The sequence below is a fragment of the Papio anubis genome, chromosome 12, assembly GCF_008728515.1.
Source record: "Papio anubis isolate 15944 chromosome 12, Panubis1.0, whole genome shotgun sequence".
Classification (NCBI taxonomy): domain Eukaryota; kingdom Metazoa; phylum Chordata; class Mammalia; order Primates; family Cercopithecidae; genus Papio; species Papio anubis.
The window spans coordinates 1,853,572-1,872,088 of NC_044987.1; the positions used below are offsets into that span (position 1 = coordinate 1,853,572).

General features: G+C 45.2%; 1 protein-coding gene across 8 annotated transcripts in view; it reads left to right on the forward strand.

Annotated features, from left to right (window-relative positions):
- Positions 1–18,517, forward strand: part of OPCML (opioid binding protein/cell adhesion molecule like) — a 1,159,098-nt gene that overhangs the window by 599,804 nt on the left and 540,777 nt on the right. For 4 of the 8 annotated variants that reach the window (XM_017949265.3, XM_017949264.3, XM_031653869.1 and 1 more), the window contains one exon: positions 13,424–13,508. In XM_017949265.3, coding sequence (XP_017804754.1) covers positions 13,424–13,508 — 85 coding nt within the window. Of the gene's footprint in view, positions 1–12,571; positions 13,509–18,517 lie in introns of those variants that run through there. The other 4 variants (XM_017949262.3, XM_017949266.3, XM_017949263.3 and 1 more) reach the window with 1 other exon arrangement.

Sequence of the window (18,517 nt, forward strand, 5' to 3'; positions counted from 1 at the left end):
TTAGAGTTGCTGGGAGGAGAAGAAAGCTTTTAGGGTCGAATATAGAACACAATGTCAGTGCTGGGTTAAGGAGCGGGTGTGGGGCATTAGTGGATGAAAAGAGGCTAGTCAGAGACAGATCCCAGATACTGTTGTCTAACATAAGTGTGGTGGTGAGAACGCACATAGCCTGGCAGAATTTTAGAAACTGTCCAATCCAATCTGGTCAAAACCCAATTTATTGTGGGTTTCTACCAAAACGTTTGAGGTTTTGGTCAAAACCTACAATAAAAATACTGTGTCAAGCATGCCCAGAACACAAGAGCATATGAGGGATCCTGAGAGTGTCTGTGAAAAAAGGCGGGGCACTGTCATGTAAACATACGTTATGAGAGGCTTGCTCTCTAAGCTGAGTTATAATATATCACAATAATTATGTGAATCACAAGCTATGTTTCTGATAAATCTGGCTATGATTTATTGATTAGAATCCTAATACCTGCAGCTCATCTTCATTGCTTGTTGGCTACTTGGTATGGCTACCCACTTTTCCACCGTGATTAACTTCTCACCATGTAAATAACAGCGTGTTCCAACATCAGTAGTGTATGAGCACAGAGGTTTTAGAGCAAGACAAACTGAATCACTCTAATTCTTGTTCTCCACCTCTAGCTAATTTGCCACTGGTAAAATCCAGTGTCCAAATGTGGACAAATACCTTTGATTATTTAATATTTGGTACATGAATCTTGAATAGCTATGATATCTGTGAGACTGGAGGGTATGGGTTAAAAATACATAATTATTTTTATTATTAATTGAATAAATATTGACTGGAAACCTGCTATATGCCAGGAATTATTCTGGGTGCTGGTAATACAGCAGTGAACCTTGAGGGGACTAGGAAAAGGTTCAGCATTTTCTTTTTTCTTTTTGAGACAGTGTCTTGCTCTGTCACCCAGGCTGGAGTGCAACGGCAGGATCTCAGCTCACTGCAACCTCTGCCTCCCAGGTTCAAGTGATTCTCCTGCCTCGGCCTCCTGAGCAGCTGAGATTACAGGCGCACGCCACCACACCCTGCTAATTTTTGTATTTTTAGGTGAGGTGGGGTTTCACCATGTTGGTCAGACTGGTCTCGAACTCCTGACCTCATGATCTGCCCACCTTGACCTCCCAAAGTGCTGGGATTACAGGCGTGAGCCATCGCACCCAGCCAGATTCAGCATTTTCTACCTTGCACTTCTAGAAATGACTAGGAGTAATCTTTCTTCTCTATATATTGCTTTATCAAATAATACCTTCCTTATAGAGGTGTTAACAGGATTACATTAGATAGCATCTGTCAGGTGTGTGTTCTAGTGTCTGAGCTGCTGGTAGGATGGTGATGATGATGATGACAATGACAACTGTCACTATTTTTTAAATATTGGTTGGTTGGTCTGCATCTGAATGGGTCCAGAGATGGAAATTTTTTGACCTTAAACAATTCATCCTGTATATATCTTTAATCATCAACAGTGTACGAAATGCTGTGATGAACACAGGCAGCTGTACAACACCTTCAAGGAGCTCTTAACTTTCAGACACATTAAAAAAGTATCGAGGACTCTCATGCTGAAGATGAAATAAGACAAAACAGTACCAGCCTCCCCCAGACCCCCATCTCCATCCAGCATTTCTTCACAGCTAAGCTTGACACCCTGGACCACATTTGTTTTCCCCACTCCTGGGATTCCACTCATTCCTCAGCTCACCACTGCCTCACTCCTGCTGCCTCAGCAGTAAAACAGCTTCTGCAGAATTCATCAGTGCCCTCCACTGTGGCAGATCAAAAGCATATGGCTGTCCGTCCTCTGCTAGCCTGAATCCTCTCGTAGTGGATGCCGCTGGCCGCTCTTTTCTTCTGAAAGGTGTCCTCCCTGATTTCTGTGTAGGCGCTGATCCTGCGTTTCCTTCTGTTTTTCGGGCCACTCCTCAGGCTCCCTCATGAGCTCTTTTTCCTCCTACCCCTATGTGTTTGTGTTGCTCAGAATTCACACTTAATGCCTCGTTTCTTCTCACTCCTGCTCTTGCTCAGTGACTTCATTAGTACCCAGGCCTTCAGCTCCCATGTATGCAAAGATGATTCCAAAATCTATCACTGTAAACATTGTCTCTTGCTCAGGCTCAACACCGAAATATCCAAATGCCAACAGCACATTTTTACTTGGATGTTTCACCAGCACCTCAAGTTCAGTGTTTAACGCCCTGCCCTCCACTCAGTATCAACTCTTCTTACTATGTCTCTGGGATTGGTAACGCTGTTCACTCATCTGCCAAAATCAGAAGCCACATGGCAGTCTCAGTCCTACTCAGTCCTTAAAAGTGAACTCTTCCTTTGAGGAGTCTTTTCCTTTGAGCAGCTTTCCAAGAACCTGATCTAATTTTAACGGCCTCGTTTTGAGATCCTGTGGCATGCTGTACATATTTTTATTTTAAATCTTATCATACCGTACTATGATACCTGATTTATTTCTTCTACTAGACTATAAACTCCTTGAGAGCAGGTAACACATCATGTTCTTTGGATTTTCAGGCCAAGCAAAATGCCTAGATGGCCAATGACCATTGGTCCTCCCACCAAAACAAACAAACAAACAAACAGACAAAAAACAAGAAAGAATGTTTGAATGAAGTAGTGAATTAGTCAACAAAATAAATGAACGATATTAAAAAAAGTTTGGCAAGACAGATATTATTTCAAGTAACTGACATATTCTACAAAACACAAGTTCTAGCTCCTCTCTAAGACCCAGAAAATCAGATTCAGTTTAGCAGGAAGTACGTGTACAGCCCAGTAAGGAGCAGCCACTCATGGAGTACCACCTGTGTGCCAGGCTCTCTGCAAGCAACCTTACATATGGTTTGCTCAGTTCTTTAAATAAAAAAGTGTTATTTCTCCCATCCAACCAGGGAGGAATCCTGGGCTCAGAGAAGCCTGGTCCATTGCTGGGGACCCCCAGCTCTCAGAGGGCAGGTCCAGATTTAGAACCCGGCAAGCCCACCTCCAGCGGCATTCTCTCCTCCACACTCTGGGTTCCCTGGGGAGGAAGAATCCATTTTCCACCTGTCATGGTCATTCTGTTAGATACTGTAGTGAGACTGGGGCGGGGTAAGACTGTAATAATGGTACTGAACATTTAAAAAACACATTTTATGACTTGTAGGTCTCAATATAATGGTTTTTGTTATTTGATTTATAGAACTATATGAGGTGTGACTATAAAGTAATGAGGCTGATTTTATTGTATGACTTGTGGAAATTGGTCCCTTTATAGGGGTCTCCAGCCTTTCTAGAATGAAATGCTTTAATGTAGTTGACGCCCGTGCCATTGTCGAGGCACTGGGGGCCAAGGAGGGAAGGAGACGGTTACTAAGAGAGTTTCTTAGTGCGAATGGCATTGGATCTTTGGCTGACAGCTTCACGGACTTTCTGCAAACTGTGGAGAGTGGACACCAGTTCTCTCGTGCGGCAAATATTTGCTGAGTACTTACTCTGTACTGGGCCCTGGTCTGTAGCGGAGGAATCAGGGATGAACAAAATAAACACTCTGTTCTTGGGGACCTTGCAGTTCTAATGAGAGAGAGAGTTTACATGCATGCAATGCACACAGAAACTTGGAAGGAAAAAGAGTCGGCTAGGGGCTGTTGTTACACTCCTTAGATTCTAAAGCTCTCCATAGATCACTCTCTAAGCCTTGGGGGACCTCACAGGTATCTTTTTACAGTGTAAATCTTATGTGCCTTAGGTTGGCCTGTTTATTTTAAAGTTTTTTTTTGTTGTCATGTTGTTACTTTTGTTTATCTACTTGGTTATTTTTTGTTGTTTTGTTTGCTTTGGTTTTGCCTACTTCATTCTGGCATTAAGGTTGGAAAAAAGGAATTGAATATCCCCCGTCATCGCGAGCTGCCATCATGCCAGGCTCTGGGAAGGGCGCTTTCACATGCATCGTCGTGCTCATAGCCGTCCTGTGAGGAAGCTCTCGTGCACACCGCTCACGGAGGAGGGGACACAAACTCAGAGGATTGCCCTGCTTGGAAGTAGCAAAGCTGGGATTGGAAGCCAGGCGTTTTAATTCATGCACAATGTCGGTTCCTTCCATCAGGCCAGGCAGATGCATTCTAGGTAGAAAAGGATGTCATGTGGTCTGTGATGGAAAAGAGGAACAGGTTGAGATTTAAGGGGCCTGAATTCTGACCTTAGGTTAGCAGCTGACTAGGAAAACCATTGAATGTGTATTTGCATCAGTTTTGGAAGAGTGCAAGCAAGAATGAGAAGCAAGATTCCACATGGATTTCCTGCATTAATTGTGCAAGCAGCTATAATATAGGAATTGGTTTGGGTGTTTTAGAGGAGAGTACTTGTGTCTCATCCAAAGTGGTGTGTTCTGTGATATGTGATTCCCTTTCTTGTGACTTTCTTAGCCTAAAAACGGAAGCCCCAGTCAACTCTTACCACTCTGTTCACCACAACACATTTTGAGTTCACTACAGCTCAAGCCACCATGTCTTCTCGGTCACTCCACTCCACTGGGTCCACACTGACTTAGATAGGTTTCTGTCATACAAATACCCATCAAACCCAGGCTTCTCACTTTATATGTCTCCCTAATATACACATAGAACAGCTGGGTACAATCTTCTCTCAGATAAACACAAGCTGTAAGTCTTCCTTATTTATGAATAACACAGTTTGAAATTGCTTTTATAACTGAATACAAATTTTATTAGATAAATTCAGATATTTCTGTGTGATCCCAGATTCTCCAATAGCTATCATCTGGACAGCCCCTCCAGGGCAAAATAAAAGCTTATTAATAACCACAGAAGCCTTTTCATTTTTAGGCAACTTCTAATTCTAAAGTGACCTCTTCTTCAAAATCAGAGAAAAACCTGTCTTGTTTCTTTTATTATATACACACACAGAGAAAAAGCCTTTGGACACCTTGGGAATTTTTGTGTCTTGCTCTGTACAGCTTATCTGCCCACAGAGATACTTCAGAGAAGAAACTTGTGACAATGGGGAATTAGGCCTCTTTCTGTAGGCAGTAATAACTAGCATTTATTATGGACTTAGTGAGTGCCAGGCACGATGCCAATTACTTTACATGCAGTATTTCACTTAACACTGATGTCGGCTGAATCATGGCCCCCAAAATTCATATGTTGAAACTCTAAGCACCAATGTGACTCTACTTAGAGATACGGCTTTTAGGAGGTGATTAAAGTTAAAGGGGTCAGAAGAATGGGGCCCTAATCCCTTAGAATTGGTGGCCTTCTAGGAACAGAGAGAGGTTTCTTCCCCATGTGAGCACAGAGCAAGAAGGTAGCTGTCTCAAGCCAGAAAGAGAGCGCTCGTCGGAGCATGTTCACGCTGGCACCCTGATCTCAGACTCGCAGCCTGTGCCACTGTGAGAAAACCAACTTCTGTGAGGCCACCTAGTCTGTAGTGTTTTGTTATGGCAGCGTGAGCTGACTGAGACATATCCTCACAAGTGCTCTACAGATTCATTGCTATGGTGGTGTCCATTTACAGAGGTGGCAGCTGTAAGATGAGTGAATGAGGGGGCGTGTGTAAAGTCCCACAGAGAGTGAGCTGCAGAGGTGGGGCTCGAACTGACGCCTGACTGCCCTGTGTTTGTTCTGGTCTTCCCTGCTGCACTCTAGAGCACAGGCACAGTCCACCTAGATCACAGCAGGGAAGTCAAAACAGGCCGAGGTCTTAAACCCAAGTCCTACGACTCACATTAAGGGTCAGTGAGCAGCATTTTCTTGTTTTCTTAAAAACAGTGATAACTTCATGGCCTCATCTCCACACAATGTTAGTCTACTCCCAAAAGATAACTTGTGACCAAGTAGAGGGGAAATATTAAAAGATGACTAAATGGAGTGAAATAGGTTACGTCTCATAGGGTTGGCTGAAGGGGCCTATTTCCAAATTACCGACAAAGGCAGAAGAGCCTCTAGATTCAGGTTGAGGGTTTCACGGATAATACGCCGCCTCCCAAAAATGCACACAGCAGAGCTTTATCACTATTTTTATGGTAATTAGGAAAGCAAGCTTTCGATGAGACAATAACATCACCCTCAGTCCTCCATGCTAAGCTTCAAATCTCTTTCCCCCACTGTCGTCCTGATGTCTCCATCTGACTGTCTCATAGAAGTGATAGCTTCACAACTTAATCAGAACTCTTTATTCATTCTTCAGTTCCCTCTTCCCTAAACCCGTTCCTTCTGGCATGGCATCATTCTCATTACAGGTAGTTGTAAAATGCAGCCAGTTACCCAAATCTTCCTCAAGCTCTCTCTTTTTCTCAATCTCAAATCTCAGGAAGTCCTAACTACTATTCTTCAGAAATGCACCCTTCGCCTTTCCATAATTCTCTCTCTTCATTGCCACTGACATCGTTTCTGGCCTCCGCTGTTCCTGTCATGCCCTCTGCTTCCACTCTGTACCCCTGCAATCTAGTCCTCTACACAGCAGTCAAAGGGACTTGCGAAATTTTATCAATCACATCCTGTCACTCTTCTACCGAAATGTTTCCAAAGTTATTGTACTGCACTTAGAATCAATTCTAAAACAGTGACTGTGGCCTTCAAGGCCCAGTGCAGCTGCACCTTGATCTGCCCCTGGGTCTAGCGGGCTACCTCTGCCATATGCCTCTATGGTGTTCGTTTGCTCAGCTCCAACCTTCACTCGGCTGATCAGTCAGGACTCAGGTCAAGTGCTCCCTCTTCAGAGAGGCTTCCCCTGGCTGTTTCATTTTTCACTCTTCCCACACCATCACACTTCTTTTTTTTAACGTATAGCTTGTAGTACAATCTAAATATTTGCATCTATTTACTTTTTCTGGTCTCTTTCCCCCTTCTTCAACACTGCTCACACACCCTTGCAGAAAAGCACGTAATAAAGATGATCTCATTAATTACTGCATCTCCAGTCCCTAGAACCGTGTCCAACATAAAATAGGTGTGTGACACATATTTACAGAATTAATGAATTCATAAATGAATAAGTAAAAATTGTGTTACTTTTTTGTCATTTTTTAATTGGTTTCTTTCTTTGACTGTTCATCTTGGTTATCGCCCTCTGTGTGAGACTGATCTGTCAAAGACTATAAGGCAGATAATGTCCTGCCACAAGTAAGAGAGTTTTCACAGCCCAGGATACTGGTTGGAAGTATCCATCCATACCCAAAGCAGCAGCAGTACTCAGCAGTCAGCTCTGGCAGCCAAGACAGTTTAGGTTCTGAACAGAAGTTGCTGCCTGACAAGGCCCACCTCCCCTTTGTCTTTCTCCATAATTGTGGGTTCGTGAGTTGTATGCACCATTGTTCAGCTGCTTCTCACAGGATGCATCTCTTCAGTGTCACGAGCTATGTTCCATCACCAGACGCAGTCCACATACACGTAGGAATAAATATTATAGGCCCACAATCTTATTTAAGCCAATTTGAAATGCAATAATGTGATTAGACTTTTTACAGGTGTTTTTCCCAGGTGAGTTGCCTTACTTTTCATCTAGCTTCTCTGGGACATTCTATCTTCTCCAGGTTGCAGATACCAGCTGTCAGTTTTAAGTGGCTAGAGTCACCTGAATTCTGACCCGGAAATCCCCAGGGTTCTTTACAGCTCTTTGCCTTCTTTGCTCTTCTTTCTCCTACCTGAGAAAGTTCCCTCTGGCAAGGATTCCTATTCTCAAGCCTGTTCATAATGACTTTTCTCTGGCTAGCCAGTGGTCTCTCTTGTGATCATTACAGTCCTGTAATCGGGATCCAACTTTGCATTTTCTGTTACAAATTGTCATAAACGAGACTTCCGTAGGTCTGAGCAGAACCTCTAGTTTGTACATAGGGCATTTATAACCTTTTACTCACATCTTTTTTCATGTCACAAATTGTTATCATGTGAAAATGGGAGTTTTGCTGTATAACCATAATTCATGATTATTAAATTTTCCAATGTGCCCAGTCCTTTGGTGATATGTCGCATGCATTATCTCACTAATTGTCGCTTATATTAATCATGTTTTTATGTTCTGTATTTTATAATGCTTTGATATCCTGGTCTTGCTAATTCTGGGAAGACTGTCCCTCCTAGGGCTAGTTCATTCCTAGAGATGATAAAATACTTGCCTGTGGCCATGCCCTTTATGAGAACACCAATCCATTCAAAACCCATACCCCGAACATTTCTCTAATGCTCACACACCACATCAACATTGCCTTGCCCTAGATCACCCCAGGGCCAAGTACAGAACCACGAGAACCACCCCCACTGCCCTAACACAGAGCCTGCCAGAAATATTCAAACTTTGTAATCCTAAGCTTGCTGAAGTTTGCCTACCTTGCCTCCCCCATTTATTCCCACGGAAATCACAATGAAGACCCTGTGCTAGGCCTTCCTCTCACTCCTTCTGCCTCCTGGCCAACCCTGGTGCATCCCCATGTGGTCCAGCATGGCATGGTGTGCCCCTCCTCTTGGGAACTGCAAGGAATATACTCATCTTTCAAGGCAGTTGTCTCTGTGTCTGTCATCTTACCAGCCTTGATTTTAAAACATGCCAGGTACCTTTCAACAAACCCCAAACCCTGTAACATAGGTGGGATAGGTATTCCTGGGTACCAGCCAGGCAGCTAGAGAGATGACAAGTCAGTATCTGAACAGACAGTGTAACTTCAGAAGTAGTATAGGCTGAGCATCCCAAATCCAAACATCTGAAACTTTTTGAGGACAGACATGACGCTCAAAGGAAATGCTCATTGGAGCATATTAAATTTGAGATTTCCACATTTGGGATACTCAACAGTAAGTATAATGCAAAGACTCCAAAATTTAAAATAATTCAAAATCTGAAACACTTTTGGTCTCAAGCATTTCCAATAAGGGATACTGTTAGTCATGATGTTAATTTGTCTTTATATATGTTTCCACATATCTAAGAGGGTTTCACTAGGGGCCACCTTGTCATGACACTCAGCCAAGCATTTCCTAGAAAAGTTCTGACAGAAACTACTTAGTCCTCGTTCATTGTGAACCTCAACTCATTTTCTGTTTCTAATTTCAATTTAGTCTCAGCCTGATATTCTATAAATGCACACACTAGTCCACAGCAGTGTCCTACAGAGGAATTAACTCTCTCCCACACAACTGAAGACTCACAGAGATTAACATGAAATGCGACCTTTGCAGTCATTTCTCTGATTTGCTAGCCCATGAGTTGAGCCCGTTTATTCACTCAGAAATACTGAGCTAGGAAACGCTGTTACAGAAGAAAATAGACACAGGCCCTCTTCTTTAGGACTCCAGATACCTTATTTCAGGGGAGCCAGCTGTGCAAAAAATGGGAAACTTGGTTTATTTCTTCGCAAGAGCAAGACTTATTATATACTGTTAAGAAAATTTACGCCTCGCTTCCACCCATCTCTGCTGCTCTTCTTTACTTGTCTCAGCCATTCTTTTCCTATGGGGAATCTCATGCTGTCCTAGCCTTTCTCTTTGTCCTTAATAACTCTTTCTGTCTCAAGCAATCTTTTATGAGTTGATTTAGCAACTGCCCCATTTTCGTCTCCTGAGAAGCAATAGAACCAGCAGGTCCAGGAGAGAGGAAGGGATGTGAATGCTCTACAACCAAGTGGCAGAGCTGCGGGCGTTGAGTGGAAGCCTGAGCCAAGTCCACGGCTGCCACCCACCTGTGTTTAAGCTCCAAACTCTGCAACCGAAGAAAATCATAAGCCCGGCCTCAGGTTCTCAGCTTTCCACAAGTTAAAGTATGAAAAAGAGCCTTTCCCGTCTGGTGATACTAGACTAGAACTCAGAGCTGAGAGGTTGAAGTACAGTGTCAATCAGGAAACCCAGGTTCACTCAAGTCTTGAGAAAAGACATGTGTCATAAAAGCTAGGAGGAAATCCCAAATTAGGTTGTGGGGCTGCTCCCTGAGCCCCCAGCCTCTCCTCTCTGCATCACAGCTCCCCAAAGCCTTGTTCCTCAGGAGCTTATGGATGAGCGCTGGACCCCACTGCTGCCTTTGTCATACCTGCTTTCTGGAAAGGACCTAACCCAGTGGTGCACTGCATGACAATGCCTTGTCAATGACAGGCCGCGTATATGACAGTGGTATAGAAAAGATTACAGTGGAACTAAAATTTAATATACTCCAGTGACACTGTAGCCATCTTAATGTCTTAGCTCAAAGTGTTACTCAGGCATTTGTGGTGATGCTGGTGTAAACAAACCCTACTATGCTACCCATCCCATTAAAGTCTAGCACATGCAAATATGTATAGTACATAATAATTGATAACAAATATAAATGACTATATTACTAATTTTTATGTATACTATACTATACTTTTTATCTTTAGAGTATGCTCCTGCTACTTATTTTTAAAAGGTGATTGTAAAATAGCCACAGGCAGGTCCTTCAGGAGGTATCTAGAAGAAGGCATTGCTATCATAGGAGGTGACAGCTTCATGCGTGTTATTGCTCCTGAAGCTCTTCCAGTGTGAGGAAATGTGGAGGCAGAAGACAGTGATACTGATCATCCTGACTCCATGTAGGCCTAGGCTAATGTGGATATTTGTGTCTTAGTTTTTAGCAAACAAAATTTAAAAGTTAGAAAAAAGTGGAAAAAAGCTTAGAATAAGGATATAAGAATACATTTTTATACAATTGTACAACATGTTTGTGTTTTAAGCTAATGTTATTATGCAACAGTCAAAAAGTTAAAATAATTCAAAGTTTATAAAGTTAAAAAGTTACAGTAGGCTAAAGTTATTATTGAAGACAGAAAAATGTGTTTTGATAAATTTAGGGTAGCCTCATTGTACAGTGTTTATGAAGGCTATGGTGGTGTGCAGTAATGTCCTAGGCCTTCATTCCCCACCTACTCATTGACTCACCCAGAGCAGCTTCCAGTTCTGCAAGCTCCGTCGGTGGTAAATGTCTGTACAGATGTACCTTTTTTTTTTTTAATCTTTTGTACTTTATTTTTATTGCACATTTTCTGGGTTTAGATACACAAATCCTTACTATTGTTACAGTTGCCTGTAGTATTCAGTACAGTAGCATGCTGTACAGGCTTGCAGCCTAGGAGCAATAGGCTCTACCACACAGCCTAGGTGTGTAGTGGGCTATGTCATCTGGGTTTATGGAAGTACACATCAGGATATTCACACAATGACAAAATCTCCTAAAGACAGTTCTCAGACTGTATCCCCCTTCATAAGCAGCATATGACTATATATGTTTCACTACAGCCGATACAATTACTGATAAGTATTCTCCCTTCTAGGTAAGATGCACTAATTAAAAATTTTAGACCTACACATATATGTGGTCTAACCCTTTTAGAATGGGAAACGGGGCGGTATTTATTTGTGCTCAGTCTCTCAGAACTGAAAGCAAGTAGTATGCCTTTGTATCCTTCAGCAACTAAAGTAATAAACGATAAGAGCTTAATGCTTATTTTTGAATTAAATTTCATTTTGCCAATTGTGCAGAGCCCGGTCTAATTTAACAAAAGGCTTTGAGAAAAAATACAGTAGAGCAGATGCGCATAGCAACCATTAAATTAGAATACAACGGGGAGGCTTCTGCCAGGGGAGCAGAGAAGGCCTCCCGGGGGGCCCAAGGGACGCGGAGCTCTGGGGTTTAGAGCGGAAAGAGACAAATCCGAGACCAAAGAAACTGGGAGGCTGGTCTCCAAGAGCCCCGAGTCACCTCCCAGCACCACTGCGGTGCCACTTCCTGTGAGGGGTTTTAGGGGGATCAGTCCTACTACTTTTTAGGATCTTCCTGTGTTTTTCCCAGTCCCTGCTTTTTACCACGATAAAGTGTAGGACTGGGACAAATGTTGCATGCTGTGTTGTAAGGAGAAATTGAGATTTGCCACTTTGGGGACAGGCGTCCAGTGGAGGGGCACGGGCGTTTCCGAGGTGGGTCCTCGGAGGTGGGTCCACTCCGCCTCCGCACGGGCCCAGGACAGCGCGCCGTCAGGGCTGGACTCGGCTGGACGGGGAGCCGGCCGCAGCGCGGTGGACGGGCACACCGGTGCCCACCTGGCGTGGGCAGGGTAGTTCAGCTCTCCAGGGCGGGCTTTGAAAACTTCTGCGCTGGCATCGGCGAGGAAAGGTGCCGGTGTCAGTTTTCAATCTGCTGCTTTCCCCAGAACTCCCTCTCCCGCCCTCCCCTCTCCCTCCCCGCTCCCCCCACCTCACCCCTCCGCAGGGGAAGCCACTGCGAGGGGCGCGTTCTCTCGGCTGCTGGCGCGGGTGTCGGGACGGAGCGGAGTGGGCGCGGTGCGGGCTCACCCCTGCAGGCATCCCCAGCCCGGTGGGCGCGGCCGGCCGGGGTTAAGGTGGGCGCCCGCGCCCCGCGCCCGCCCGCGGGGATGAGCGCTCAGCCCGCGCCGCCCGCCCGCCCGCTGGCTCCGAGGCGGCACCGGGAGAAAGTGGCGGTCAGGGATGGAGCTGCTGCCATGACAACCCCGGCGGTCGGGGCCCGCTTGCGTCGGGGCTGCTCCCGGGAGGAAGGCGGCGCGGAGGCCGGGGGCGGCCGCTGAGCGTGGCGTCCGCGCGTCCCCGCGTCCCGTGCCGCGTCCCCGGAGGAGGCGGGGGCCGCCGTCCGCCCAGCTCCCCGTGCGCCCGGAGCCTGCGCCGGGCGGCGCTCCGCGGGCTGGCCGCGAGTCGCCGACCAAAGACCCAGCGACCGGAGGACCCTGGCTGCGCCGGCTGCGCGTCCCCACCTTGGAACTTTTTGCCGCCTGCCTGGGGTTCCAGATGCGAGGCTTGGGGCCGGGGGACACGTACATCTGTACACGTGTGTGATCTAATAAAACATTTCCTCCTCTCCTTGAAGCCGCGGCTTTTTATGACAGCTCCTGTATGTCAGAGACACTTGCCTTCTTCTTTGGGTTATAAACTTTTGATGCCAGAGCTCTGCAGAACGTGCCCCACTGAATCTTAAAGTAGCGTCTCGAAGAGAGAGGCAGAGAAAGCGCAATCTGTGACCTTCATCCCCGCACCTTGCTACCTCCTCTCCCCTCCGGGCTGCCTCCCTCCTCCCCAGGGGAGCGTCAAGAAAGCGCTTTTTGGATGCAGGAGGGGGCATCTGGTTCTGCCAGGCTGGAAAGCAGAGGCAGGATCTGAGGAAGAATTCTTAGACTCCGGAGAGCCTGGACTCCTCTCTTCTCCTTCCCCCTGCTCCTGGCGAGCTCTGCCCCTTCCCTCCTCCCCGCACCGCTTCCTGAGCCGGCTGGTGCGCGGGGCGGGGGAGCAGGACCGTGCGGCTGCCGGAGTTCTGGGAAGTTGTGGCTGTCGAGGATGGGGGTCTGTGGGTACCTGTTCCTGCCCTGGAAGTGCCTCGTGGTCGTGTCTCTCAGGCTGCTGTTCCTTGTACCCACAGGAGTGCCCGTGCGCAGCGGAGATGCCACCTTCCCCAAAGCTATGGACAACGTGACGGTCCGGCAGGGGGAGAGCGCCACCCTCAGGTAGGGAGCTGTCCTTCCGCGGGGCCGAGCCCCTGGGCTGCGGTCGCAGGGGAGAGGTGGGGAGAGGGGGACCGGAGCGCGAGGGCCTTGTGCAGGCCCGAGGGGCGCCCGCTTGCGCGCTGCCGTGCCGACCGCCCTGCCCCTGGACGGGTTTGTCGTGTGCTCCGTCTATGCTGCTCCAGGATCTTATGCGTGAACCTCGAAGTCCACGTGTGGGACTCCATGGTTCTATGAAGCCATGACAGGCTAGATTCTCTCCTGCGTGGGCACCAAGATGAGAACATGAGGGCATGGATTTGAGACACTGGGTGGCTAGCCTGAGCCCCTTGGATGGCTGTCACAGGCCAGAAGGTACATGATGAGGCAGGATCGTCCTCAGGACCACCAGGCTAGCCCCTATCAGAGATGCACCTCAAATGTAAGGCTGTGCAAATACCAGTGCCAGGCCACGGCCTGTTGTGAGTCTCCTCAAGACCCAGAACTCCTGCCAAACCTGGTGTAGTGCTCCTAGGGTCCCTATTGTAAATTATTAGAGCAGTTTTATTTTTGCAGGCTGGGTCCAAGGAAAGGAAACATGTAGCTTTTATGCAACAACATCAGTCCTATGTGAAAAGCACAATAGGAGAGCTTTTTGTTTTACCTTAATGAGTTACAGAGAATCACTTGCATGCTCCAGGCAGAGAGGGGGAGAATCTTGGAATATGAACCTTTGGGGACTGGGCTTGCTGCGGCAGAGACTTTAATAAAAATGCAGCCACCACTTTCCACCAGCTCAGCAGATACCATCTTTTATCCCTTTAATGAGGCAGTTCTGGTCCTAGGAGACAGATTCAGGGACGTCCCAGCTTAACTATGTCTCACAATGTACACAGGGCGAATGCATTTGCCCTGCCGATGACTTTGATGGTTATGGTGAAAATAAAACATCCTGACCCAGATTCTGCAGCCAGAATGCCTGGCTTCTCCTAGGAGAGTGTGAGGGTGGGAGTTCTTCCTGTTCCTCTCTTGGCTTTCCTGGTGGAACCTTTCCTGTATCTAGACAAGCCTCTCCCTGGAGGAAGAAAGACAGGTCTCTGGGACACCGGAATTCTTTCCCTAAGCGCAAGGGTGAAGGTTGCCTTCTGCCACTTTGGGTGATACTTAGCTGGATCTTTTTTTAAGTTAGAGAACAGGTCCCAGAACCCTGTGTGCTGTTTCTCAGAAGCCCAAAGCAAATGGAGAAAAAAGGAGAATTGAGAGGCCCTTCCTGGTAGATGTGAGGGAAAAGTCCTCCTGGCCATGTGGGTACCGCTCAGCCTGCCCCAGACTAGAATGTAGTATCCCTACTTCATTGCTTCAAAGAAGATTCCATGGGGAATCTGGGAACATTTCCCAATAAGCATTTGCAGTAGACTAGTTGGCTTAAAGATATGAATAGCACACAGGTTATAATACATGTTAACCAAGGAAATGTCAGTAAATATTACTAGTGTTCAGGGATGTTGATGCTGCCACACACCTCTTTACCATCTAATGTGCCACTGGGGGCTAAGAGGTCTAGCACTGAATAGGATCTGAGCCCTGAATTTTCCAAAATCCTCTGTCCTCTTCCTTTCCCCCAAAATTAAACCAGAAAGCTTGAAAACTTGAGCTTTCTGCTTTCTGAGATGCAAGAAGACGATTCCACCAGCAGAGGGCCAGCTTCGATCTACCAATTTTTTATTAGCTGTTGGCCTGTTTTCATGATCTCAGTTCTAATGTTGAGCAGCTGGGCTTGGGAATGGGGATGGGAATAAAAAAAGAAAAGCTGAATAGTTGCTTTTTGTTCTTTGCAGAGAAAAAGAATAACTTACATGTTCTAGCATAACTGTTATCTGTTACCTGGTTGCATGGTGTAATTTTTGTTTAAGTAAGCACATGTCTCATGTTGATTTTGCGTCTCTTCTATACATTTACCCCAGAATAGAGAAATTCAGCACGTTATCTACATTTTAATCTCTTTAAATCCTCATTCTCTTAGCTCATGTCATCTTCTCTTTTATTATTTTCTTCCTTCGTTTTTATCAGATGCTCCCATAATATATACGTTCATCTGTTACTCATTATTTTCTTTCTTTTTTGTCTTTATCACTTAAGTCTTCTTATTCCTTGATTTTTTAAGGTTTTGATTTCACTGCTACCACAGTGTTTCTTAAAAGAACATAAACATCGTCTGCAAATTTCTGTATGTCCCCATCTCTCTCCTTTTGTTTTTACTCTTTTGCTCTATTGGTTAAGAGTTGTGTGCTGTGTGCCCATCTTAACAAATAACTGATTTGTCAGTACTCCGAGGGAGAGTCTGGAAGCCCATGGCTTTAACCCTAGGTAAATATACCATGTTTTATTTGGTGGTGTTTTTTGCTGTGTAAGTTGTAATTCTTAAGTATGGTTTCTTACTCTTTTGTCTCCTTAAAGACATTCATTAGGGATTCATTACTTGGGAACTGAGTGTTCCAAGCGCATTGCATGTTTAGAATGCACCAAAAAACACTGAATGATACCCATGCCCATCACACGGAAAACACTTTTAATGTGGTTGTCCTGGGTCAAAGTATCTTGAATCTGTTTTAAATCTTGAATGAAGTCCCATGAAGAGGAGAGAGACCTAGTAGGAAAAGCAAAGGAGTCAAGAAACCTGGGTCTGCCTTTAAATTTCCCAGAGAAAAAACTGCACAGCTTAGAGAAGAATGATTTCCCTCCTTTGGGATATCAGTTTTGTTGTGACAGGTCTTTGATTGCTCTGAGGGACATTAGGAAGTGCTGTGCCAAAGATGACACTGAAGTTTTGAACGTGGATGAAACTCATTTTCTATAAGTGAGGCAATATTATCTTCCTCATAACTACTTCATAGGGCTACTTGAAAAGTAAAAATAATTATTTGAATATTGAGTTATTTTGCCCTCTTGGAAGAGGAGATGATATGGAAAATGAAGGTGCTATTCACTATGGTTGAATTATAGCTTCCATGAATCTGATTTGAATTCATTATTACAAATGGGCCCTCTTGGCCAGAATCACTTCATTACAATTATCTGCTGTTGGGTTGAAAATGTTCTGTGCTCTCTATTAGATTAGATATGACAAGAATCAAGAAGTCATGTGTCTGAATCAATGCCCACATCAGTAAAGGAGCCCAGGATGCTCAGTGTGGTCAGCTGGTGTCTATTAAGCCATCTCAGCAGAGTGAATGATGGCCAGTTTTGCTTTCTTCACAGGCCTCAATCTCCTCCAAGTTTGCTTGAGTTCCTCTGTGGGTCCACATCATCTGTGTACATGAACATTTTGAGGGGCTGTGGTGAGGTGGAGGCAAGGTTGTTGCTGTAACTGTTCCACTCAATGGGAAAAGTTCCGACCAACATACAGGGTTTTCTTTCTGGTTTGCTTTTGTTTCGGTGTTTTGTGTTTTTTATTTCAACAGCAGGATAATCAGTTTTGCTGATCCAGGCTTGCTGATCTGGGATTATGCTTAATGGCTCTTTTCTAAAATGTCCCTGCATTTTCATTTGGAGTTCTGAACTAATCCATTCAAAATCAAGTATTTGAGGTTTAACTACTGCCAAGGAATAATCTGAGCAGTGGGATTTTGCCAAAGCAACCTGGGCAGTAGAGTTTCCAAAGATAAAGTTCTGTGGTTTGCTTGGGTGTGTTTCCGTACTTTGCACCTACCTTCAGTTCTTTTTTATGTAAATGAGAAGATTTTGAGTCGCCATTAGACTATTCAAAACAAACGCATGATTTTTCCATTTCAGTGTTCAGTTGCGCAGGCTGAATAAGGCCTGGGTACATTCAAAGACTTTACTCCTAGTCTGGGAAGATAAAGACATTAAGAGAGACTCAAGCAGGGACAGGTCCATAAAGGACCTCTCAAGTGGTGGCACGAACCTGGTTGGAGTTATCTGGGATGCTTTTTAGAAATTCCATTGCCAGGAATTGATGATGCTAGGAATTCCATCCCGGATTGATGATGTCAAAATTCCTGGGTTTGGGGATGGACGTGGCCATTGAAAACATCTTTTCCAGTATTTCTGATGTGGAGCCAGAATCGAGAACACTGCTCTAAAGCCCTTTCTGGCCCTAGAGCCTCTGAGCAAGGCTTATCCAGTGTCCCTGCTTTCCAAGGAAGCATCTTCCCCATGTGTGCCTGCACCTCATGGCCAATGTCAATGCCCTAGAAAGCTCAGTGTTTGGGGGCCTAGGCACCTGGGGTGGATTCTTACTCTACCTCTCACTAACTCCACGGCCTTGAACATTTCAGTTGAATTGTGTACATACAGGAACAGTATCTATCAAAACTGGTCTGCATTATCAGATGAAAGGAAGTATATGGGTTGTTCCGTGAGCCAGAAAGCAACATATATGTGCAAGTTATTACTGGTACTAAGTTGAACTCCTCAATAACAACTGACAATACTCTCAAATGTTTTTCAGTTTTGTACGCTCCATCTTGTTCTTCCTCTATCCCCACACTTACACACAGCTTTAAAGTATATTAGTCTTTTCACAGTTCCACCCAGAATTCTTTCTGCGAGTGGTCAAGAATTGCCCTCGTCAGAGTTCCAGTAACCCTTGCTGCACAGATACACACTAGGACCTATTTTTTCATGTGTGATTATGGTTAGTCTGGGGGCTCCTGGAGCTTAGGAGCTGTGCCTTATGTATTATTGACGACAGATACTGTGGTGGATACTAAAGATTAAAACAAATAACTATTGGTTTAATGCTTTAATCCATCTTAATGGGAAACAACCACTTCTAGTGTATTATTGCCTCTACAGCAATGAAACTCTTATATCTAAACAATTTTATTATCTTCAAAATATGATCCTGGGATATTCAGGCACAGCAGTTGGTTAGAGGTCTTGGAGGCCTGAGGGACTTTTGGATTCCACTCAAATCACTTGCCAGAGGGGACGGTTGAATCTACCAGTGATGGCAGTCTGATCCAAACTATGCAAAGTCTTCACTATCCCTGAGGGCAAGACAACAAGCA